The sequence below is a fragment of the Labeo rohita genome, chromosome 5, assembly GCF_022985175.1.
Source record: "Labeo rohita strain BAU-BD-2019 chromosome 5, IGBB_LRoh.1.0, whole genome shotgun sequence".
In the NCBI taxonomy this organism is placed as follows: Eukaryota; Metazoa; Chordata; class Actinopteri; order Cypriniformes; family Cyprinidae; genus Labeo; species Labeo rohita.
In genome coordinates, this window is record NC_066873.1 from 8,507,014 (window position 1) to 8,533,909 (window position 26,896).

Consider the following 26,896-nt stretch of genomic DNA (forward strand, 5'->3'; position numbering starts at 1 on the left):
TGATGTAACATTTCCCATGAGTCTTGTAGAAATATATCAACAAACTGCAAACGTCTGACTCGTATAGGAATTCATGATGATGACCAATAATTGGCCTGCCTTAGAAAGAAGAGAATTTGTGTTGAATCCAACTATACTAAACATCCAGATCCCTAACTAAATACAGAGAAGAGCAAAACAGTACACAGTATGACAATAAAAATACAATAATATAATATTCCTGCATAATCAGATTCGATTGAAAGTGATTTTGTATTACAAATGTTAATATAGCACTTTCCAAGGTACAAATTGCTGCCCCACTATCCCAAATTAAACTCTGTTTTAATAAAACTTCCAGATCAACCCTGTTACCAAAAACAATTTTATAAAAACATATGCAAACTTTAATATTTCGAATTTACCACAAGTGTATCAAATAGCTAAAAAAACTACATTTCTAAACTAACTGACCCTGACAGCAAATTTTTGGCTAAACCATTCCATTTTTAATCTACAAATATGGAACAAATTAGTCACTTTTTAAAGCAACAAAGGCACTGGAAGAACTATTAAATATGTTATATACTTGTCTTGTTAATTTGTATACAGTTATTTATTGTTAGGCATACTCAATCCAAGAGAAAGTGTACCTACCAACAATACCTACACTTCTAAAAATAAAGGTGCTTCATGACACCATAGAAGAACCTCTTTTTTCTAAATGGTTCCATAAAGAACTTTTAATATCTGAAGAACCTTTCTGTTTCACGAAAGGTTCTTTGCGGTGAAAGAAGGTTCTTCAGATTATAAAAAGGTAAGAAAGAGATGGTTCTTTAAAGAACCCAAAAATGGTTCTTCTATGGCATAGCTGCGAAGAACCTTTTAAAGCACCTTTATTTTTAAGAGTGTACAAACTAACATTTCCAAAGTAGCTGGCCACTGTGACAGCTAAATTTAGTCTAAATCATCTCAGTTGTAAATCATTTCCAAGAATACGAAAAATTGGTGTCTGAATAAACACCCAAATCCTGTATTCTTTGGACTGACAACTGTTAGATAGATTAGGTACTAATGTCATCAATTTTACACACATTTTAGTATTTACTACGTTTGTCAAGATCAACCCTGTTACCAGAACTAATGAACAAATTCTCTTTTTTTCTAATAGTAACTAATATTTATAAGAAAGGTTTGTTAATTAATAACTATAAACATCTGGTCCCATACTGGTCGGCCACTTTAATTAGGCGAAATGTGCAACCCTGTTACTCTGGTATATTTTGTTAGAAATCCAAGCAGGGAATATCGTCTTCAGTAAGCGTTTGAAAAGCTGCTTATTGACATTCACCACATCCACCCCCAAAACTCATCTGCACATACTGCTGCACTTCCACGTACCGTCCCAATTCAGACTCCAGCTCATAGAAGTCCGCCAGCGTCTCTTTCTTGGATCCATCGATCCAGTATTCAGGAGCGGCTCTAGAGGCGGGCATTGTCACTTTCAGCATCTCCAGCGCTTCAGTTCACTATCAGCGGAGCGCCGATCTATACACAAACAACAACATCCACAGATGAGATGCAAGAACACAGACACATAGTCTGGAGAGGCAAATAATATACATCTTTGTCGAAAGAGTTTCATTTTACCTGTAATGTATGTTGGTGAGGTGCGCTGGGTGGCCGTGAATGTGTAGCGTCAGTTGATCGCGGTTGTCATGTCGCTCTCTGAACGGGGAGCGCGGCTTCCACTGGGTCTTACTGTCGCCTATGTAGGGCGCTGATTTTCTGTGTGTGATTTACCTGGATTCAGTGGACGTCACATATTACATAACAATACTCCGGTATATTTGTGGCAGATGCATTACACTGTTATTAAGGCGAGTGATGGTTATATTTCAAGATATATCTAGATTTTATGCATTTTATGCATTTCCTTCACCCGTCTGTTTATATACAAAACTAACACATTACTGATTGACTGGGTTGAATTTTATGAGTCTGTCCTGAAATTCGAGTTCTAATTATGAGAGGGTTTGATCTGCCTAATTAAGGCATTAATCCGACAAAGGTAGTGAACAACTGTTTTTGAAATGTAGGCTACGCAAGTCCAGTGCACCCCACATAAATATTTTTATCGCATAAATTAAAAAACACACTTGAAAATTGCTTTAAAATTGCCCTGTAAATAAATAAGTAAATAAATAAAAAACGCTGCCAAGAAAATAAGATTTTGAATAAGATTTGAAGGGTTACTGAATGATTGTATGCATGTATATCCTTATCAAAGTACCATGGCTTTACCATCTGATACCAAGTACTTTTTGAAAGCGCTGCTTGAAGTTCTTCTGAAACACCAAAATGTCTTATTGACACTTGTCCCCCAGACCTCTGAAGCATGCACTTTTCTTTCAGTCCTCTTTTATTAGGATGACAGCAATTCCCTTACCAAGTTTGACTTAATGTGCATTATTGAGGATCTTTTCTTTAATTTTTAAAATATGCCACTTTCCAATGTGCTATGAGGAAGAAATCACCCACACTGAGTCCAAATCTGTACTGGCCTGCATGACTGGTCATCCTTTAAAGCTCAAGCAGTGCAGGAGTGTTCTGGGCTCCCACACAGAGAGACCCATCTGTTCAGTATCTGCTCAACGCAAAACAACCACAATCCCAGCTAACCACCAGCATCACTCTCATCTCACACATTCACTTCCTTGATGCTCAGTCAGACAAACGATACGAACTGGGAGGCAATGTAGGATCCTTTTTTTTCATCTGTGTGCAAAATAATGGAGGTGTGTCTATATAGTCAAAACAAAATTTATTCAGACACCTTCAACATTTCTCACACTATCACAGTTTATTTGCTATAGTTTAGAAAATGGTAATAAAATATGACTCAGAGTTAAATTGTGTTGGAACAAATTCATCTTGATAATGTCCGATAACTTTGATACAAAGGTATGTAATGGTTTGCAATAAACCAAATATTTAGACAACTGTTAGTATGACAATATTTACAAAACTATTGTACATTGTTGACCAAATACCAAGCTATGCTTCATTTTGTTCAGTCTGCGGTGTAAAAAGGCCACTTTTGCAATTACAGAAAAAACACTTAAGTAAAACATGGTCAGGTCAAAGAATCTAATTTTTGGTCCCAAACTTTTACTGGTAGTCCACTGTATGGAGAATTTTTGGGTATACAGTTTACTTTATTTTGCTATCCTCACTTACATAAATGAACTATAGTTTTCTGCACCCACTAGTAAAAAAATATACAAAAATTCTACATTATATCTGATGACTGAATAATTTTGGTTGCTTTAGAGGATAAAATATAAAATCAACTACATGTATTTTAAAGGAATAGTTCACCCCCCGAAAATGAAAATTTACTGAAAATTCACTCAGGTCATCCAAGATGTAGATGAACTTGTTTCTTCTCTGGAACAGATCTGGAGAAATTCCTTACCAACGGATCCTCTGCAGTGAATGGGTGCCGTCAGAATGAGAGTCCAAACAGCTGATAAAAACGTCACAATAATCCACACGACTCCACTCCATCAAGTAACATCTTGTGAAGTGAAAAGCTGAATGTTTGTAATAAATTAATCAGATTTTTTTTTTTTTACTTCAAACTGTTGCCTCCAAATAAAATATGGGTCCTCTATTCATAATATTGCTTTCTTTAGTGAAAAAAATCATCTAGCCTGAATAAGAAGAGAAAAATGCACTCCATGTAAAAAAAAAGTATAAAGCACTATTTACAAGCAAAAACAGTCCAAAACTGTTCTAAACAAAGAACTGTTGGTGTATTTTGATATAACAGGACAATTATGGGCTGGTATTTTGGCCAGTTAAATAATGTAAATGATGGATTTATTACAAACATGCAGTTTTTCACAAAACATTAATTGATGGACTGAAGTAGTGTGGATTAGTCACATCCTGACGGCACCCATTCAGTGCAGAGGATCAGTTGATGAGCAAGTAATGTAATGCTAAATTTTTCCAAATCTGTTCTGATGAAGAAACAAACTCATCTACATCTTGGATGGCCTGAGTAAATTTTAATCTACCTTACTATTAATAAACAGCAAATTAGGAGTTTGAAAAAAAAAATTGTTAATGGTGAGAATTGCACCTTAAAACAAAGTGTGACTGAATGAAAATCACATAGATTTGGTACACTTTTAATTTGTATTAACAAAATAGGGCAAGAACATTTAGTCTGATACAAACATTCAACAACATCTCAGAAATGCAAATGAAAGTCTATGATGGAAAAACGGAGTGATGGACTACTTTACAATAGTGCACTCTTAATATAAGACAACAGACAAATGTTCTGATTTAGGAGCGTCTGCATGGACATCCATGTCTCCTCCAGGTGTGCCGACACACTTTCTGCCTCCTTCATTAGTTCGGGCTGGTCTGCGATGAATCGAAGATGAAGCTGGAACAGGAAGAAAACATTGTTAGAGATAAAAATGCAAAAGATCTACATCTTTTCAGCATAACGCCCCAAACCGTTCTCTAACTAGATATAATTTATTGACTGTATATAAAGTGAATACTTTTAGTAGTACGTATAGTGCAGAAATAATGGAGATACTCCATGAAAGGTGCTGAACAAATGTTTTTATATTCATTTGCTGCCATCTGCTGTTTAAAAACCAAACAAATCCAGTGTCCTATCCAGCAAAATTACTATGTTAAAAAACTGACAAATTCATAGCTAATCAGTACATATCACGTTTGTCGCAGCACTTTTATAAATGAAAAAAAAAAGAGAATTTGTTGTTATAAGATTAATGCCATTATTATACTTTATATGTTTATAATGTATATTAAACAACATCATTGCATATTACAAGATCACATTTTATATATTATTATATGGAACAATAACATCTATTATTACTTATCTATTTTAATGGCAACAAAAGTTTGGTATAATTACGATTTTTAAATGTTTTTGAAAGAAGTATATTATGCTCACCAAGGCTTTGTCTTATATGATCACAAACACAGTAAAAACAGTAATATTGTGAAATTTTATTACAATCTTAAATAACTTTTTTTTTATTTGAATACACCTTAAAATGTAATTTATTCCTGTGGTGGCAAAGCTGAATTTTCAGCAGCCGTTACTCCAGTCTTCAGTGTCACATGATTCTTCAGAAATCATTCTAAGATGGTGATTTGATGTCCGGTTGTTACTGGTGCTTCACTATTAATGCTATTAATGGTTTTTACTATCATTAACGTTGAAAACAGTTTTTGCTGCTTAATATTTGTGTGAAAACTTTTTCCACAAATTTATGTTCATTAAACGTCATTTATTTGAAATGGAGTATTTTTGTAACATTAAAAGTGTCTTTACCCTCACTTTTGATCAATTTAATACATTCTTGCTGAATAAATCTAATAATTTTTTTTATTGCACATACCCCAACCCATTATATGGTAATGTTTTACAGTTTGCACAAAAATATTAAGCAGCAAAAACTGTTTTTTTAACATTGACAAAACTAAAAAATGTTTCTTGAGCACAAAATCAGCATGTATTAGAATGATTTCTGAAGGATTATGTGATATTTAATTGAAATGTTGGAATAGAAATAGTTATTTTAAATTGTAATGATATTTCTATTTACTGTATTTCTGATCAAATAAATGCAGCCTTGCTTTCAACAATTTTCCAATTTTCACCATTTTTGGTCCTTCATAGTACATTTTTATTTCCACTGGAACTGAATTATGTGTTTGAATTCACATCATAAATATTACATGAATACTATATTATAAATATTTTCAAGGAAAGCCCTCTGGTGAAATTCTGGTGGAGTCCAAATCAAAAATTATTATTTGCAATGCGGATACATGATTAATGTGAAACAGGATTTTTAGATCAGTGATGTTTGACTGTGAACAGGCGCTTCCCAGCATGTTTAGTAAGAAACAGAAACAATCGACAGTCTTGTCATGACTGGTTTAGTCTCAGTCTAATGCACACTTCGCTAACAAGGCACACTTAGCTGGAAACATTTCCGGAGTTTTGAAGTCATCATCAGATTGGTTAGATTATATAGGGTTTCCGGGAGACGTGCGGTCATGTTCTTTAACGTCTTGCCTGGAAACAAAAACGCTGTGGCGCCAAACCCCTTCACGAAAGAAGAAAGCTGTCGTGTTTACAACTGTGATAAGGAGTGCTTATCAGGATCAGCTAAATGCTGGATTTTCAAAAGTATGTGAAATTTGTAGCACAGAATCTTTAAAATATGTCTGAGAGTTTTACACACCAGTCTGTTATTGTGACAGAACGTGATTGGTTGCTGTACCTGTCAGTCATATGGCCTCTTGGGCGGGCCTTGGCCACTCAAAGCAGCCATAGTTCCCAGACCTTCTGCTGTCAGTCTGAAGGTCTGGCTATGCGAGACTATGGCTGGTTAGACCAGAAACTAGCAGTTCCTACAAAAATGTGTTACAGCTTTGTACTAGAATGAAAAGCCAAAGCTATTGTGTTATAAAGTCTATATGAAAATGGTATGCACAAATGTATGGCAATGTGAAAAATAAACACCTGCAGATTGATCATACCATACCTTAAGGAACAATGCTAGGTAGGCTTGAGCCAGGTCGAAATCTCTCTTGGACTGAAGAATGCTGCTGATCATCTTGAGGAAGCTCTGCATAACTCTGATATCTCCACCCATTTCTGGTGACAGGCCCCGAAGTTCTGTTTCAATGGCAGAAGGGCCCAACTCTCTCAACAGCTTTATTGGCTCCTCATCTATTATGAGGAAGCAGATGATTAACACAGCGATCATTCACATTACAGCTATTGCAAATTCAATAGTACAGCATCACTTAAAAAAAAAAATAAAAGCATGAAGGGCTTACATGAATTGTTGCTTAAAGCATTCTCAAGCTGAAGGTAGAAGGTGGACTTCTGTGCCAACACTCCCAAGTTGACAACTTTAGACTGAAAAAAGAAAAAAATCAAGTTATATAACAAATCATGTTATATAAATACTAGAGCTGTTTTAATTTCAACTTATTTACATGATGTGTTGATTAATTAATCCCAAAATAATTCTGACTTCGAAACTACCCACAAAAGATTTAAAGCTATTTTTGTGTTAAATTATAAAATATCAAGAAGACATTACAAATTGCAGCTTTAGAAAGAAATATTTTACTTGATTCAACGTAACGTTTATTATACAAACATTTAGGCTGCAACAGCCTAACGTAAACCATGGAACATAAAAAAAGGTAATTTGAGAAACATCTCAGTATCTTTTGTTCATATAATGAAAGTCATGGTAACCAAAACAGCTTTGTTACCAACAGTCTTCAAAATACCTTCTTTCATAATCGGAATTTTTTTGGGTGAACTATCCCTTCAATGTTTTAATTATTATTATTATTATTTTTTTTTTTTTATGAAATGATACTAAAGAAGCTAAATCTGGTGGGGGTAAATGTCTTTATGAGTCATTCACTCATTTGATTTGATTCTTTTAAACAGCTGATTCATTCAGGAATGAAGTACAAGGCTCTATTTATGAATGAGCTTTTCAATCATTGATTCACATGATTTGTTCAAAACAAATGAATGATTATTGAATCAAATGAATCAAAACAATGATTATTTCAGAAGCTGTGTATGACTGTGTTGCTCAGAGACGTGCAACAATTATGCTATGGCTTCAAAGGTAATATGCTCCCTGCAAAATTTAGCAAAACACATAATATAGTGCTTAAAATATAACACAATGTCAACTTCTTATTTACTGAACTGCTGTACAAAAATCACATTTAAGCTGTAATACAGGGCATTTTTGCACCAATATCTTGAATTTTAGGGCATTACTACATTTATGTTGTTGCCCTGCATCATATTTGTCAACTGTATGAAATACAAGATGATATACAGGTCTGGGAGGCGGTGCCAGCGTGTTAACTGCGTTAAAACATTTCTTATTAACTTTTTGTTTTTTTTTAATGATGAGTTCAGGAAAAATATAAACTAAATATTTTCAATTAGACCAAAAACAAATTAATAATAATAATAATAATAATAATAATAATAATAATAATGTTTCCATATTTTCCAGTCAATATTTTAGCCAAATGTAATGATACATATGCTTATTATTTTTACAATAATCTTAAAACTGATCAATTTATAACTTTAAATTTGACAAATAAAGTCCCAACAACAATAAATACTATACCAAAGTCATATAGATACACTATCAAAAGCATTTACCTGGTCCTCTGAGGGTGTGCTGGGTAGAGCAAACTGGGGCACCAGCCCTGGAATGGTGGGAATGAAGAAGGGTGCAGCTTTGGGCAATTTTGGAGGTTCTTTGGGTTTATTCTTTTTCTGAAGATGAAGATTTTTCACAATTTTTAATGGCCTTTCAAACACATCACTGTTAATCACAGAACACAGTTTGTTTCCCCTATTTTTACAAGCACATACCTTGATGATGTCCAGATGCAGCAGGTTCTTCCAGCGTGAGTCAGGAAGCAGAGAGAGTGTGACCAGATGTTCATCCAGTTGTGCTGGTGAAATGTACTCAGCCATTTCAGAGCTGTCAGCATCTAAAACTTCCTCCTCTTCTGTATCTATTCACAAACACACAATCGACAGGACTTAGCCTCAAATTAAAATGTTTCAGTTATAATAAATTTCAAAATGATAATGTGCTCGCACCTTTGCATGGGCAGGTGCCTGGGAGCATGATGACAGCCGGCTCATAGTCCGCAGGTAGAGGGCGCAATGATACCATACTGCACAGTGTGTTATTGGACCTAGGGAAAAAGAAAAAAAACAATAAAGATATCACAGCAAAAAGACATGTACCACAACCTGATGGGGTGTTTTTAGAATTAAACGTAAAAGTATGAACTATCAATCAGATAACAGAAGGCATGTAGTAGACTGTGTAAAACACTTTTTTTTTTTTTCTTTTTTTTTTCAGCAAAGCTTTGATCACTTGGTAATTTAGAGGCTTTAGAAATCTGTCGATAACACATAATACTGTAGGCTTTGTAGGGTTAACATCTGTACAATATAAAGTACATATAATGCACATAGTGTGCAAATTTTATGTATGCACTGAACCTACTTGGCCTGCAAAAACAAAACACACAGAGCTGGGGCACTGCATCCCACAATGCGCTGAACTGAACTGAACTTAACCTTGCAGTTCAAGCATGTGTCAGATATAAATATATAAAAATATACAGTTCCAAACATTGATTTTGCCATTAATTGTAATAATCCAGTTATATTTTTGTTTGCACAAGGAGTCTAACAACAGCCAGTGCTCCACACATAGATCTGATCTCATCTTCATTCGGTCTGTATGGAGTGACAGAACAAACTAAGACAGACTAAATCCAGAAGAACTGTGGCAATGTCTCTAAGATGCTTCAAGAAACCTACCTGCAAAGCTACCTGAAAAACTATGTGCAAGCGCACCTAGGGCAAAAGCTGCTTTAAACGCAAAAGATGGCACACCAAGTTTTTTATATAGTTAATAGAAGTTCACTGATAAAGAAAATCCATTTATGACAGCATCCTCACTTTACAAATTTTTTTACACAAGTGTCTACAACTTTTAATGTACAGTAGCTTTGCAGGTAGGTCTCTTGAGGCATCTTGAGATGTTGCCACAATTCTTCTGGATTTAGTCTGTCTCAGTTTGTTCTGTTTCTTCATGTTATTCCAGACAGACTGGAAGATGATCAGATCAGATCTCTGTGTGGAGTAGGGATGTTCATTTCGGTTATTTTTCCTAACCGACAGCCGACGCTCGTTAACCGATTATTAACCGTTAACCGACAAGATTATTATAAAATAGAATTTAATTATTTTAGAAAGGATAAGTGTCTGTGACTCATTAAAAATACCAAAATTAGTTTTCCAGTGATTCATTTTACATGTGCAAAAAGCAGCAAACAACAAAACATGAGGAATCGCATGGACGCATCACATCACGCACTTGCAGCGCTTATGCCAGCGGAGAAAAACATCATAAAGCTAGGCTATATATATATAATGAATGAATAGGCCTATACAATAAATATTTTACTAAACAAAACGAAAGAAAAAACTGTGCAACAAGTAGCTATAGCATGCGGAGACGGCTAAAAAGCGTCATCCTATTTTTTCTTTATTTTGCAAAAGCACAAAGTTTTGTTTTTATTGTGAATGTAGACAAACAAACACAAACCGTTTACAGTTTCGATTTTCTGTATGACTAGAAGGAGTCGTTTCCACTGTTAGAAGGAAAAAGCCTTTCCATTATCATAATAAAATACAGTCAGCCAAACATATGGAAAAAAATAAATAAATAAAAAAACCCAAAAAAAAACAAATCACACTGCTTAATCATCATCAACACACTGAAGTAATATTATGCGAAACCATTTGTTTTATGTGGATACTGGAATGCAAGTGAAGTACAAAACCAGGTTTATGTAATAAATAATATTTTGGCACTCAAATACATCTCAAATACGTAAACATTTGGATTTGTTTCAAATGAGAGACCCGACATTAGTTTCAGTTTCACTTTAGCCTTAATGAATTTATTTTGGCTTGTCGTTTATATAGGCTAGCTTCTTATATTTTACATCCTTGTTCTCTCCTGAATACTGTTAAATTGAAGAATTTTTTATAGAGTGAGGGGAAACTAAAATAGCCTAGCCTATGTTTATAGTGTTTGTAAACATTTCGCGTCGGCTTCAGAATGTAATAATAAAATGCGACTTACAGGCCTAGACGAAAATTCTTTCTGTCGGTTAACGGTTAACCGGTTAAAATGAGCATCCCTAGTGTGGAGCACTGACTGTTGTCACCATTGTACATATATAGAAATATAAGACATATATCTTTACAGTTTACAGATTGTGCTTTGTTTTCGTTTTCGTCATTTTTTGAACTTGACAGCCCCTGTTCATATTATGTATGCCTTTGTATGAAAAAGAGCAGCCTGAACATTTCTCAAAGCATCTTATTTTGTGCTGTATGGAAATAAAATCATGGTTAGGAAGCAACATTAAAATGAGTAAATTAACTAAAATACTCCTTTTAAAAAAAAAAAAAAAAAAAAAAAAAAAAAAAACAAGCCATTTATACATTCATTAGCAGATTTTTTACCTCTACCCTGTTTATCATGATGAATAAGATTACTGTTCTAATTGTTTTCCAAAATTCTACTGTTCTTATTTTAATCTTAAGTGTGTGAAATAACTAATTGAAAAGTAAAAACAAGAGTTAACAGACACAGTATCTGCAAGTCAATCTCTTACCATAAATAAATACCTAGGCCATCAACGTGCGCTGAGGCCAGGAAGTTCCCGGTAGGGGACATACTGAGACTGACGGCTGCCGCGTCTACCAGGAAACAGTCGACCAAACTATGAAAGACAGTAAGAGAATGTGGAAGGGTATGAAAGTGTGAAAGGAAATCGTTCAATCATTCAACTGGGCCAAAGGGGACTTCATCGCCCAGAGGAATCCCCGTTAGACAAACAAAAATATATCCGACATACTAAATGTCACTACGGCCACATCTTTGAAAGATAATTATTATCTCTGAATTTGGTTTTACTGGTTACTTTGAAAACTATCGGTGACTGAGTAAACAGAAAAGGTCATCACAAATATCTAACCAGTAAATAATATAGAAAGTGGAAAAGGTGTCACTGGACTGGCCTGGTCTTTCCCTCCTTCAAAAGGCTACTTTTGTGGGTTGTAGTAGAACAATGATGCAATCTCGCTTAGCACTTTAAGAATTACCTGTGACACACGTTGCAAGACACAAACAAAGAATTTAGGTTTATGCCTGGGTTCTACAGTTACTTCTTTTTGTCCAGGACCAGACTGTCCAAATAAAAAAGAGATTAGACCTTAGCACTTTTTAACGCAAGTTAACAAGTTAACATGGGCATTTTTGTTTTAGTTCCTTTTTTCCTTTTTTAAGTTCCTTTAAAAAAAATGATAATTTAAACTAAATCATCATTAATAATCAAATAGCAATAACGCAACAGAACAACCCTCGCTGCTGTTGTCTGCCTAGATTCCTACTAATGTCTTTGAATTCTCTTCAGTATATATTAGACAGTTCAGCGATTTCCCCCATTAATTGTAGGGCCCGTTTTTGGCATACCAGTTGAACAGCTTTGGTTTATGCTCTAAACTTTATACCTGCCAGATGGAAGATCCCATGTTCTGATGGTGCAGTCCATAGATGCTGTTATCAGCCAGCGTCCATCTGGACTAAATGTCTGGACAAAAAGCATGAAGCACATTTCATAAACACTTACGTACAATTTAATCTTAAAGATTTCAAAGACGTGTGAATCTCAAATGGAATTGGTAAAAATTGCCCCTTAACAGGATTCCTACACATTTTCCATGTCAAAATTCCATACTTTTCCAGACTCAAATTTCCAACTATTTCAGTAGATTTTGAGACCATGTTTAAAACAAATGGTTCATAGAGCATTATTTTCAGCTTTATATTTGGTATATAAAAAGTCATCTATAAATATTTTTTATAGACAGATTATAAGTACCTCTGTATGTAAGTGAACCTTTTACCTACCCTAACCGTAACCCAAGTCTCCTAATACTCTAAGGAGTGTTGCTTATAGAATAAGTAGACTAAGACTTACAGACTAAGGGGACCATCAAAATAAAACTAAACCTTTACATGCACACAAGAAACATTTTTGTGCCCCTGAGAAACTATTCATATGCACGTGTGATTTTATTGCATGCTTACGCATTACAGTTTCTCGTTTTATATAACCTATTCCCTTTGTGCACCACTGCCATCTTACTATGAGTAAAAGAGCATGGATGCATGTGAATTAACAGATCTACTTGCTCAGAATATGGCTTTTCTTATGGTAGTACCACCATATCAAGCCCTAATGTCCAATACACATCCTCTGTGGCGGCACAGAAACCATGACATGAAATGAGCTAATGGCATAAAATTTGCCAAGTTCAAGGGTTTTTAAAAAGAGATGGGTACTGTAAAAGAGTGTTTAAAATTTGGCTTTCATTAGGGCACTATGCCATATTTCTAGGCCTTAAGTCTCTTTAATGCATACTTTGTGGAGGCCAAGAAACCAAACCGCGAAATGGGCTGATGGCACAATGGTATGCATTGTCCTATATGCTACGATTAATGGTTTCTTGTGCGCACATGAAAGTCTGTTTTTTTTTTTTTTGTGTAAAGGTCCTTAAAGCTATGTAATACGATGCTACTAATATTGTAAGAAGAAACCTGCATTTTGCATAATGAAAAAGTTCACACTGAATTCATTCAGTCTTATTTTGACTGACTTCATGTCCAATAAACTTATTTTCAATAAATTCTTAAAAATATACTATTTTAAAAAACAAAATAGTGGCAAAAGTCTGAAAACACAAACACTTTTCTACACTCTGTTTTAATTTTTCCAAACTTTTCTAAACCCCGTAGGAACCCTGCCTTAAACTCACCATATCATTCATCTGCCCACGGTGTCCAGAGAATCTGCGGACAATCCTCCTCGTCTCCATGTCTAGAATGTGGATGGTAAAGTCATCCAGAGCAACGGCGAGCATTCCGCTGTTTGAAGAGATTATTCAAACAATGTCACTGTAGCCAGGTAGATCCAGAATGTTTTAAATTTCAATTTTTGTTTACATATTGTTTCGCTAGATAAGACCCTTCTTCCTCGGCTGGGATCGTTTAGAGCCCTTTGAAGCTGTATTTAAACTGCATTTTGGAAGTTCAAACTTGGGGGGACCATTGAAGTCCACTATATGGAGAGAAATCCTGAAATGTCTTCCTTAAGAAACATAACTTCTTATTGACTGAAGAAAGACAGACATAAACGTCTTGGATGACAAAGGGGGTGAGTAAATTATCTGTAAATTTTTTTGTGAACTTCTCCATTAAAATGAAAACTTGTGGAAATGCATTAATGTCTCTAATACCTGTCCCTGTGAAGCAGAGATGATGCTGGGGAAGCTGGCAGGCTGTGTGTATGTAACAGCTCCTTGGATTTAAACTTCCATATTTTCAGAAGCCGATCTGCTCCCACGCTAACTGTCAACTGGTTCAGCGCATCCACAGAGACGCCACGCACAGGCCCTGCATGTGCTACACACAGACAAAAAAATGCCACTGAGAACACACTGGAAATGACATGCATTTCACCCCTGATGTTCAGTATGTTAACTCACCTTTGTCCTGTCCATAATGCCCTCGATGAAAACCAGACTGCATGTTGTACACATCAATGTGCCCCGAAGACAGTGCAATCACTGCAAAGTTCCCGCAGGATGTGATATCAACAGCCTGGGCAACATATGGAATTCGAAATTGTGTGTTATAAAGTTAAATAATCACGTAAACACACACACATATTGTCTACAAACTCACCGTTGCATGGACATTGAGGCTACGGTTCTTGTTGAAGCGTTCAGGCTCCAGCTTGTGAGCACCAATCGAACCTTTCCGGTAGTTCCATGTTGTAGTCACAAGGAAACCACGGTGGCATGCAATAATGCCATCCCAGTCACTCTGACGACCAGTTTCTATACAAAATAACATCAGTAAATTTAAATGCACATTAGCAGCATTACACAGTTGTGGCTCGCAGTATTTTTATTTGATTTAGTACTTTAACTATATAAAGACCTTTAAGGGAAAATTCATTCTGAAAAATTTAATTTGGTCATCATTTTACTCACACTCATGTCACTCCAAACCTATAAATACTTCTGTTCATCTTCTGAACACAAATGAGGAATTTTTTTTTTTTAAGATGTTCAATATTTTTAGGAAACCAAAACATGCCCACTTGAACCAATGAGATATGTTCTCACACGTCATGCACGCACACGATTGTGCTTCCATTTATCATATTTGATATGATCTTTCTATGTGGGTTGATCAATGTTTATAAGTGAATAAAAGGCCAAGCTATTATGTATATTGAGACTTAGATTAAATTGCTCATTCATGTGACCCTGGACCACAAAACCAATCATAAGGGTCAATTTTTTGCAATTGAGATTTATAACAACATCTGAAAGCTGAATAAATAAGCTTTCAATATTTGGCAAGATACAACTATTTTTAAAGTTGTACATATGATGTTCTTAGCAATGAATATTACTAATCAAAAATTAAGTTTTTATATATGAACAGTAGAAAATGTAAAAAATATCTTCAAGGAACATGATTTTACTTAAAATCCTAATGATTTTTGCCATGAAAGAAACATCAATAATTTTGACCCATACAATGTATAATTGACTTGTTCTACAAACATACCCATTTTGTGGTCGAGGGTCAAATACGGATTACTTTTACAATGGGCTTTTTGAGAATTGAAAATTTTGCTTGTGCGGACTTTCAATGGATAGACAAAACTGATTAAAGAATATTAGAAATATCTTCATTTGTGTTACATTATGAACAAAAAGTTTAATGAGGAGGTAATGATGACAGAATCATGTATATACGTCATTAAAATTAAAAACAAAATAATAATCACACCTGAGGCAAACGTTGTGATGGCCGGAAGTTTTGCCGTGTCATGCGTCACACTTTTCTTTTTAGCTTTTGTTTTGTAGAGGGTGCCTGTTGGTAAAAATGACCATTGAAAGTTGATACAACACAAATACTGCCTGTAACAAGTAAATGACTAGGGAGATTAAATGACGGAAACCTCAGGCTGAATAGGTGGTAAAAGGGAAATATTGTTTGGAAACATAGCAGACATCGCTTTTACTAATAAACTGAACAATCTTTCAATATTATACTGGAAAAAAATAAGTACTTAAAAAAATAAGAACACTCTAAGCATTAACTAAAGTTCTAAAGCCTCAAGTTCATCAACATATTCAAAACTTTCCTGACAAAATTACACAAAGTAGTACGTTATATTACATGCATTATGTCATCTGACTGATAATTTATCATTTTCAATAAGGAAAAGGCATTTAGTATATTTTAAAAATGCTCAGGTTGTGGTACACATGTCTTTTAGCTGTGAAATCCTTAATGATTTTTATAAAGTAAATGTAAGAATAACTTTTATATTGTTAGTAATACTTCAAGTCCACTTACTGGACTGAGCAACCTAAATGTGCTTGATTATCCATACATCATTTATTGAGCCATAATAAAAAAGACTGATGTATCTAATATGATACTCAGCAAAAAAAAACTTTTTTAGATTATATTTTTTTTAGGTTTTGTCTAAAGATTTAAACTGTTCCAATGGAGAAAAAAAAAACCTGACCAAATTCTGCTCATTATATTATATATTAGGCTTTACAGAGTTAAAACCTTTTTCAGAAAATGTAAAAATCTAACTCTTTTTGATGCAGTTCTGTTTGGTGCTGCTAAATATTACACAAATGCACTAACAAGAACATGCCAAATAGTAATAGTTATTACCGTGCCCCAAACTCTTGTTGAATCTTTCATGAACACTTGAAAATGACTGCAAAGTACCATCTTGACCTATTATGAGAAAAAAAAAACAAATAATGATTATTACACTTTTATCACATTTATTATTTTACACATTTATCTACAATAATTTCCATTGTCCTCAAACTTTATAACTGACTTATGACAGTACCTGCGCTAAGAATGTTTAAGCCGCTCTGGTCATGGTGTTTAATCTTTGTTGGTGGGGCACTGTGACCAGTTCTTTGTCTTAGCAGACGCCCGTCTCCTCCGGCAACATCAAAAATCCACACCTACATCACACAAGCCATTGTTTATTACCATAATACACAATGCAATTCTATTTAGGGCTGGGAGATAAGTGATATTATATCAAGATCATGACAAAATTTGTGTCAATAATGATGAGCGCTGGATATTTTCACTTGGTATGTTTTATTCAAACAACCAATCACACAGCAGAAAGAAAAAAAAAAAAAAAAAAAAAAAAACAACAACAACAACAACAACAGCCAGTCGGTGCATGTCAATAATAAGTCTGCATGTTCTGCATATCTCTGTATCAGTACACTGTGGTTTTGTCTGGTTCACAGCGCAAACACACAAAGCTCATTACGTTTTCAGCATTTGCAGATAAGATAAACAGATGAACTTCATCTCCAGAGATACTCTGAGAGTCACTTAACCAGATTTGCCCTGCTTCATATTTACTACCGTCAAATATTTAAACAACTAAAACTGAAAAAAACTTCACAACAATCTGTCAAAATAAATGTTTGGTTGAACCTGAAAAAATGATGACAGAAATACATTACTACTGTATACTAAAATATAATTCTTAAAGTAACAATTTTTTTTTAAAGAAATATTTTACAGTTCCGTTTTGCAGCATTTTATTAAAAAAAAAAAAAAAAAAAAAGTAAAAACCTATATAAAAATAATTTTGCCATAAATTAACTGTTTTCAGTTGATTATGTTTTAAAAGATTAAACTGCTGAAGTTTTATTAATTCATTTTGTTAGACACCATTTTTCTGATAAATTTGTATTGAATCATAAAACTGAAAATAAAATAAGAAAAACAAAATAAAATGGTATTCATGGGTCCCTCAATTAAAAGGTATCTTAATCTGTGGAGTTTAATTGTGGCCAAGCATCTGGAAAGCATTTCCTTCTGCATTAATTGTAAACGCATATCATGATAAATATCAATATCTTACAATATGGAAAATATTTTGTGATAATATTTTTGGCCATATCGCCCAACTCTAATTACATCTGAGTAATTTACATCCTAAAAACAAGCCTCAGCAAACAATACAAACCCGTATGGCATTGTCTGCTCCGTTGGTGATAAGAAGGGGTTCGCTTTGAAGAAACGTGAGGCCAGCGATGGCTGTTGTATGAGCATCCCGCATCTGACTGACTAGTTTCTTCTCCTCTAAATCCCACAGGCCTATGTGTCCGATAGGGCTGCCAGAAGCCATTATTGGATGTCCATCTGCATGGCAAGGACAAGTAAGTGCAATACAATGGGCCAAAAAAGTATGGTATACACTTTGTGAAGCTTGGGTAACAACATTACCTGTCCTGAAGGATAAAGCTGTGACTGGACCCCAGTCTTGTTGGAACTTCATCAGTGTTTCATCAAATCTGATATTGTGAATGATGATCTGCCCAGATGCTAAACCCACACCCACAACATCGACAGCTGGAGTCTGAAAGTAATCATTTTGACAGAACACATTACACACTAGTTACCAGTGATCTATTAAGGCAGGGATGGTTGATGGGTCATCCACCAACTGACTAAGCAGCGATGATGGAAAATGGATGAGGACATTCCCGTAGATGGGATGCAACATCTTGGGGAGAATTTTAACATCTTTAAAAGTTTTGTGCAACGTAATAGATATACAAAGCATTTATTTGTTGAATATCTGTCATTTTCCCTTTGTGTATTTTTTAATAGAGTAATGAATACATTGAAATGAATGGATTAAAATAATGTAATGAGACCAACCTGTTGAAGAACAGTAACAGCAGATGCCCAGCCAGGAAATGAGAACAGGAGTTTGCTGGAATACAAAAAGCAAAATCTGGTTTCAATTTTTGATTATCAGCCAACACTGACTTTACTACAATACATGTAACACTACATAGTCAACATAAAGGTTAATTCTCAAGAAGTCTGTTAGAGGAGAAGTCCACTTCCAGAACAACAATTTACAAATAATTTTCTCACCCCCTTGTCATCCAAGATGTTCATGTCTTTCTTTCTTCAGTCGTAAAGAAATTGTTTTTTGAGGAGAACATTTCAGCATTTTTCTCCATATAATGGACTGATATGGTGCCCTGATTTTGAACTTCCAAAATGTAGTTTAAATGCGGCTTCAAATGATCCCAAATGCGGTTGTAAATGATAGATGAGCATTTAAGATTAAAAAAAGTGTTTAAATTGTATTATTTTAATGAAAATAACCGATCGCTTCGCTAAATAATCTCGCCTGGGATCGTTTACAACTGCATCTGGGATCGTTTGAAGCCGCATTTAAACCGCATTTTGAAAGTTCAAAATCAGAGCACCATATCAGTCCATTATATGGAGAAAAATGCCAAAATGTTTTCCTCAAAAAACATAATTTCCTTTCGACTGAAGAAAGAAAGGCATGAACATCTTGGATGACAAGGGGGTGACTAAATTATATGTGAATCTTTATTTCGGAAGTGGACTTCTCCTTTAAGAAATGCTCATGTTCACCCAATCAAAAGATAAAATACACATTATATTTGGCGTAAAGAAAATATTAGGCAGTGAGTTTCATGATGATTAACATTCTATATATATATATATATATATATATATATATATATATATACACTTTATTAAAAAATGTACTATAAAAAAAAATAATGAATTAACTCAAACTTTCATTTACTGTTCAAAAGTTAGATAAAGTATAATATATATATATATATATATAAAACAAATGTTTTCTATTTTAATTATAATTTAAACATAACTTACTATTTTAAAAATGTCATTTAAAATGTAATTATTTTTGTGATGGCAGAACTGAATTTTTAGCAGCCATTACTTTAGTCTATATCAAGATACTTTGATGAGTAGAAAGTTCAAAACAACAGCATGTATTTAAAAAAGAAATCTTTTGTAACATTACAAATAACTTTACTGTCACTTTTGATCAATTAAACCATAATTAATGATAATTACAAACAAAAACAATCTCAAGATTGAGGGAAAACAGAAAATAATGTGATTTTTTTTCTGGGAAAATATAATATCACCAATACTAATATCACCAAGTACATTCAGAACCCATTAAAAGCACATACTTTGATTTGACGTTCCACAACTGAAGACTCCCTTGACTGCTTCCAAACAGGATTTTATTCAGGTAGGTGCTCGGATGCATCAAAGCAGAGACTTCAAATGATGCTTTGTCATATGAAATCTGAAGGTATGTGTCTGCAATGAGATTGACAGGATATATTAAATACACTGTGAACATATCCTTGATTCTGCTGCAAGAAATAAATGTAAACCTAGCAAAAATCATTAAAAACCAACCTTCAGATTCCACATCCCAAATAATGACAACATTGTCTTTGTCAACAGAAATCAGATGATCTCCGAAAGGCAACAATAAGTGCACATCAGCTTGATGGCCTGTGTATGTGTGAACAACCTGGATGGAAGAGACAAAATGTAAGAGTTAAGCATCTTCAAGAGCACAGTTTGTCTCAAACTGTGGACACTTTATGCTTTACCTCTTTGTTTTGCGCAAAAGCAGAGATAAGTTTTCCATATGCCGCATAGACAAGCATACGATCTGCTGCTAGGGATGAAATGTCTTCTGGGAGGGCATTACCTGTACAGGAGGTTTATCACAACTGTTTTAATCAAATTCATATGGAAACTATAACTGTTTGATCATGGATTTGCAGAACATGCATTTTAGTCACTGTAACATAAATGCACTGAATCCTACTTACTGACTGCAACGATTCCAAGTTTCTTGACCTGCCAGCAAAAAAAGATGGGTTCATTTTATACTGCAATTAACATACATTAATAAAAGCCAATATTTTATTACTTATTATTATTAATCACATGTTATTACATTATTATTACAAATACTAAACATGTAATCAAATTTAACACCTTCATATTTGGTTAATTACTGTATTTAAAGGGATCCTGTTATCGTTTAATTACAGAGTAATATTAATTAATTATTTACTTACTACAGGGTTACGTTTGGTTTAGTTGATTATAAATCACATAATTTACTGTCACCATACAATAATCTACAACAGTAAGTAATAATAATGCATAAAAAGTGTAAAATAAAGTGTTAGTTACCAAAGTAGGCCTATGCATGAAATGAATGTCACTTTGAAAACATATCTAAACCAATTTAACAACAAGTACTGTACTAACAAAAAGTACTATGGTACTTTGAATTAATACAGAGTACATGTGGCTACTATATGGTACTACAGTTACTGTATCACACTGAAATACTATGGTATTTTCAAAACATTTTTGAAAAGTTTGTTTACATGGTACTCATGGGTACTTCCAAAAAAATCATAGTATTTTACAGGTCCAAGGTATTACCTTGTTTTCTGGACGCGATGATCATGGTACTACCATCGTATTTTGAAAAACAACTACAATGGTGGTACCATGGTATTTTGGGACATATAATGATACATAAGTCATTGTGCCACCACAGTACTTTTTATCTATTATTATTATATTATTATCATTATGTTGGAAACAGCTGAGTAGAATTTTTTCTAGGTTTCTTTGATGAATAGAACGTTCAGAGGAACAGCATTTATCTGAAACAGATATCTTTTGTCACATTATAAATGTCTTTAACATCTGTTTTGATCAATTTTAAGCATTCTTGCTAAATGAAAGTATTAATTTCTATAATTTCTTATCCCAAATACCTTTATAGTATTGTTATTATTATAATTATTATTAAATGTTTTTATTTAAGATAAATGCTGATCTTTGGATCTATTCACTAAAGAATCCTGAAAAAAAAATACTCAACTGTTTTAAATATTTATAATAATAACAACAACAATAACACGTCTCTTGAACAGCAAATCAGCATATTGGAATGAGTTTTGAAGGATTATGTGTCACTGAAGACGAAAAGCAGTTGTTTTACATTTTAAAATATTTCACAATATTGGGGAGGGGGGGATCAAATAAATGCAGGCAAAGGAGACTTAAAAACATTCAATTCTTACTCTTCAAATACTTTTGACTGGTAGTGTACATATTTACACTGTATTTCATGGTACGATCAAGAATACATACGATACGATACGCTACCGAAACGCATGGCACGCTACTACGTTTTTCTTAAGTGATGTACCATAGTTTTCAAACGGTTCTCTCAAGTACTTCGCCATTTATTTATTGTGCACTTACATTAAACGTGTGGAAACACTGTCCGACTGCAGTGAGCACATAGAACTCTCTATGTTTCTTATGGAAGCGAAGCACGTGTGCCAGATGATTGGAGTAAAGTCCCAGCGCCCTGAATCCGGAGAAGATCACGCTTCCTTTCTTTCCCGCCGACATACTGCTCATGTACTTTCACCCGTGGAATCTTACACTTCAGTGACTATAAACGGTATCCTAATAAATGTTTAAAACCGTTTCCTCCACATTTCTGTAGCAGCAGCCGCTGTTGTCAAACAGTGTTACACTAAACTCGGTTCGTGTGGAAACTCTTTACAGTAGGTTCCTACTTAACTACTTCTTAGGTTTTAGCCGGCTGACAAACAGCTAAAAGGCTCCTACTTACAACATTAATCATCCCGTTTTCAAGTTCCCATTTCAATTTTTCTTTTTGTTTTAGTTTTTTTTTTTTTTTTCTGGTTAAAAAGAGGCATTGCTGAATCAATTTAAATGCATCTTTTATTGTCAAACTTTGTATAACATATACAGAGTCTGTTAATATAAAATATACAAATATGAAAAAAGAAACACATTGACACAGTGCATTTTAGTGCATTCACCCTAAGACAACATATTTTAAATATTTAATTGTTTAACAAATGTTTGAAAATACAACATTCATGCTGTGCACATTGTACTATCATCCATCCATCCATCCATCCATCCATTTTCTTCATCCAAACTGCGTGTCATATTGTGGGTATTCTAAAGTACAGAGCCAGCAATCATCTTAGATTTGATTTATTTCTAAATTATTAAGATTGGTCGCAATAAATCCACACCAGCATCCCAGGAAGGTCGAATTAGAGCAATTCACAGGGTACTGTGGGGGTGAATTAGGCCTATGGGCACACTTTTGCTAAAAAGAAAAGTGCATGCATATAATTACTTGACAGTTACAATTCTGCATTGTAATAACAACATTATTTAAAAAAGAATGATAAAAGATGCTTTTATTATTAATGTTAATATTAGTAATCATAGTGTAATGTGTGTTCTTACACTGCTGTCATTTATCAACTGTTGTATTTTCTGCAAATTCGAACAGTTTCCAGATAAAGTCCAGTTAAAGATGCATGTAGGATTAAGACGTTCTCTTCTAAAGTTCTGGAAAACAAAAGGTAAAAGAAAATATTATAATTTCTTTCTTTTTTTAATTTTTATAATATTTATTTATTTATTTAGTAGTAGATTAACATGCACATAATATTTGTGCTTCTGGAGAAATATATATATATATATATATATATATATATATATATATGTATGTATAGGTAATATTACATTTCTATTATCTCTTTTTCCAGTAGATTTTAGAGGAAAAAATGAACGTAAATGGGTAAATAACTTACTATATTCTTACAAGACAATCCATGATCCTGGCAGGGAAAAATGCATATAAGTTTTAACCAGGTCATTAAACAAGAATTCCAAAAATATTAAACATTAACATGACTTGCATGAGAAATTTTGAAATTACCAGCATAAAGACATACCTTCACATGAGGTTTTATTATATTAATGGCATCCTTTTGAATGGTCATGAGGCATTTTTTCATTTGTGATGCTTGATTTAACCTGACAAAGTGTAATGTGAGAACTACAAGCAACAACTCTGTGAAAAAAAGTCAAAGAGATAAGAAAAAATTACGACACATGCTCAGTAGAATAATGCAAAGGAAACCGATCTTACCATAGAGCTTTCTGCTGTACATCTTTGAACACTAGTGTAACATCACAAAAGACACCTCTTTTTATATACCAAACTGAGTACCAGTTTTACTTCAAGCAAGATTTTGTGAGTGACATAAATGCTTACACGGACAAGGACGATGACTCAGATCGTTGCTCGTCTTCACCCCACACATTTTCGTAGGAATTCCACAGCTGAGACAGAATCACGCAGAAAGTGCAAATCAGGTATATATGGATCTGTTTAATATGCTTTATATCAGTTATATCAAAGCATTTACTCAAGAACAAATACTCCAGTGCAAATTTTCTGTGATGTAGCGGTTGTGGTGTTTTAAATCAGGTTTGATAAAGATCATTATAGCTAAACCACAAAATAGATAATTGATACAATCTCATACATTTTTTTTTTTTTTTTTTTTTTGAGAACCTAACACCATATCACTTTTTTAAATGTGCGGTAAATTGAAAGGTGGGAAACTCTGGCCAAAATGTTTAATGGCAGGTTCCCATAATGACAACCCCACTGTGTGTGTTCAATCACTGGATCCTTTTCCTGGACAATGATTATGCAAGTACTCAAAATTCTTTAGGTAATGTTTTAGGGTAAGGTAAGGTACGAGCCAATATACAGAAATTGACCAAAACCTGTTAAACTTGCCCCAGTCCTACCCAAACCTTGGAATTCCTAACTTTTCTCAATAATAGAAACAAACATTGGTAGGTCTACTTTACACATTTGCTTCACATTTATCACATCACACCGAAGAATAACGAAAACAAAAAACTTTAGTAGATCTTTCTAAACACTGGTTAAAAGCCAGCACATGCATTATAGATATATACCACACTGTCAAAAAAACAAAAACAAAAAAGGTACAAAAGCTGGTGGTATCTTTTCAAAATACACCACATTACTTACCCCTAAAGACCCCTAAAGACTGACAAGTACCTTAACCCTTTAACTGCCATTCCCATTTTTGAACATAGACATAAAAATGCATTATCCAGAGTACTTGATGTACATTTTCCGTAATGCAATATCAGTTTTGAACTGATATATAATTTCTTATGATATCTAAAGTGTGATAGGGAAAAAGGAAACGAAGAAAGTCTTTTGTGACAAAGGTCAGAACTCATGTTATGATGTAGATTTTTTAAGATGCACCCTTGACATATATTAATCTATTACTTTTCCTACATAATTTGTAACACAAAAATATGGTAAAATATCTATTTATGACTCTTAGACCTATCCAACAATGTATAGTTTGTCATGATTAGATTAGAATTTATTTGTAATGTGGTGAAGTAAACTTCACACGTCCCACAGAGCGGATGGTGACAGTTAAAGGGTTAAAGGTATGTATTTCTAAAGTACATATTAGTACCTAAATAGTACAAGTTTACAGTCTTACCCAAATGTATTTTTTTGCATCATCTTTAGTTAGAAAATTACATGTTTTTATTCACAAATCAACATTTTCAAACATAGTTTTACTGTAAATGGAGAAAATATCATTGCTGCCATGTCGGACAAATAGGTATGTTGCCATATGGCAATGCTGTACTACAGTGGAACTTAAGCAATGTATTTCCCCATTAGGGTTTTTTATAGATAGTAACATCAATAATATTTGAAGAGTTCAAATGCAAAATCCATCTGACGTATTTCTTTAAAATGTGCATTTCTTTCTGGCTACTTTGTATAAGGTTTCTATGTAAGTACACTCTTAACTGAAGAACCATTTTTGGTTCCACAAAAAACTATTCAGTCAAAGGTTCTTTAAAGAACCATTTCCTTCTTTCCTTTTTATAATCTGAACCTTCTTTTGCCACAAAGAACCTTTTTTGGTTCTTCAGATGTTAAAGGTTCTTAATGGTTCTCTGTGATGCCAATGAGGATAACTTAGCCTTTAGTGACTGTAATGATGAGTGTGTTTGTGCGTGTTTATGTGTCTGTATGTGTGTGCGCGGCAGATTTTAATGGAAATTGATTGGATGCTTCAATTTCTAAAAGAAATGTGCATTTCAATTGAAAAGAAAATCATAATTTAATAGAAAAACTTTTTTTGTCTGTTTTCCATTGTGATACACTGTTGCCATATCTTTGTTCAAAAATCTGTTTGATTTGTATAATTGAAGCTATGTGTAATAAAAACTTATTTGAAAAAAACCCAACAGCTTAGTTTGCATACCATACATGTAATCAATCTTCTAGATCATCTGGGTTGTCCCTGATTTCATGCTTGTACATTTGTAACATAAGATCTCCTTGACTAAAAATCATCAGTGTTCATGATCACCAAAACCGACATGATTTTAAATGTATAACATCCTTTTTTTATACTTCCATGCAAACAGTTTGGCAAAATGGCATAATTCCTACAGCAAATTCAAAAAAAGCTAGTCAAAACAAACCAAAAAATAGATTTATTTAAAAATAAAAAATTCATGCTGTGTACATTTTAACATCATCTTTCCATCCATCTATTGTCTAAACGGGTCGTCAGTTTTGGGGATTCTAGAATACATAGCCACTTTAGACATTTTTGTGAGGCTCCTTTATGTAAAATTAAGAAAATATATATTAATATATTATATTTAATAATATAAAAATGTACTTTGTAATAAACCATAATAGAATGTTCTTACACTGCTGTCTCTTTTCATCTCTTGTATATTCTGCAATTTTGAACAGTTTCAGTTAAAATTAAGTCCAGGATGCATGTAAGATATCTTTTTTCATCTATCTAGAAAATAAAATGAAATATTGTCATTTCTATTTCACTTCCCTCTATACTTGATTAGTTAGTTGATAGTTTAAGATGTGCAAGGGTATTTGTTTTTCAATGCTTCTGGAAATAAAATAAATATTAATATTTCTACCCTTCTTCCCCCGAGTCTTCAGTGTCACATGCTCCTTTAAAAATCGTTATAATAGGCTGCTTTGCTATTAATGTTGAAATTAATACTGCTTAATATTTTTGTATAAACTGATGCATTTTCTCATGATTCTTTAATGAATAGAAAGTTCAAAAGAGCAGAATTGATTTGAAATGGTAATATTTTGATATCTTTATTGTCACTTTTGATCTAACTGATGCATCCTTGCTATTCATTATTATTAATTTTTAAAAAAGCAAAATAACAATCATAAAAAAAAAATCATACTGACTCCATACTCCATAGGA

General features: G+C 33.6%; 2 protein-coding genes across 3 annotated transcripts in view; both read right to left on the bottom strand.

Moving 5' to 3' along the window:
- camk4 (calcium/calmodulin-dependent protein kinase IV) overlaps window positions 1-1,769 on the bottom strand; it is a 46,748-nt gene extending 44,979 nt beyond the window's left edge. The window contains exons 1-2 of the mRNA XM_051110479.1: window positions 1,630-1,769; window positions 1,381-1,527 (exon numbers count right to left, since the gene is read on the bottom strand). Coding sequence (XP_050966436.1) covers window positions 1,381-1,490 — 110 coding nt within the window. The 5' untranslated portion in view covers window positions 1,491-1,527; window positions 1,630-1,769. The remainder of the gene's footprint in view (window positions 1-1,380; window positions 1,528-1,629) is intronic.
- Window positions 1,770-4,162: 2,393 nt separating this feature from the next.
- On the bottom strand, window positions 4,163-22,267 carry wdr36 (WD repeat domain 36). Of its 2 annotated transcripts, none has more exons than XM_051110870.1 (23): window positions 21,978-22,267; window positions 20,516-20,543; window positions 20,291-20,391; window positions 20,091-20,208; window positions 19,856-19,988; window positions 18,522-18,576; window positions 18,084-18,216; window positions 17,824-17,999; window positions 16,672-16,792; window positions 16,485-16,550; window positions 15,579-15,662; window positions 14,457-14,611; window positions 14,258-14,372; window positions 14,009-14,174; window positions 13,529-13,637; window positions 12,221-12,300; window positions 11,323-11,430; window positions 8,717-8,814; window positions 8,483-8,628; window positions 8,267-8,383; window positions 6,892-6,973; window positions 6,594-6,781; window positions 4,163-4,441 (listed from the first exon to the last, which is right to left on the bottom strand). In XM_051110870.1, the coding sequence occupies exons 1-23, from the start codon at window positions 22,137-22,139 to the stop codon at window positions 4,292-4,294; spliced, it is 2,691 nt and encodes an 896-aa protein (XP_050966827.1). In that variant the 5' UTR covers window positions 22,140-22,267; the 3' UTR covers window positions 4,163-4,291. The 2 variants fall into 2 exon arrangements, with proteins under 2 accessions (XP_050966827.1, XP_050966828.1); XM_051110871.1 differs by lacking the exon at window positions 4,163-4,441 and adding an exon at window positions 4,448-6,459.
- Window positions 22,268-26,896: the final 4,629 nt, after the last annotated feature.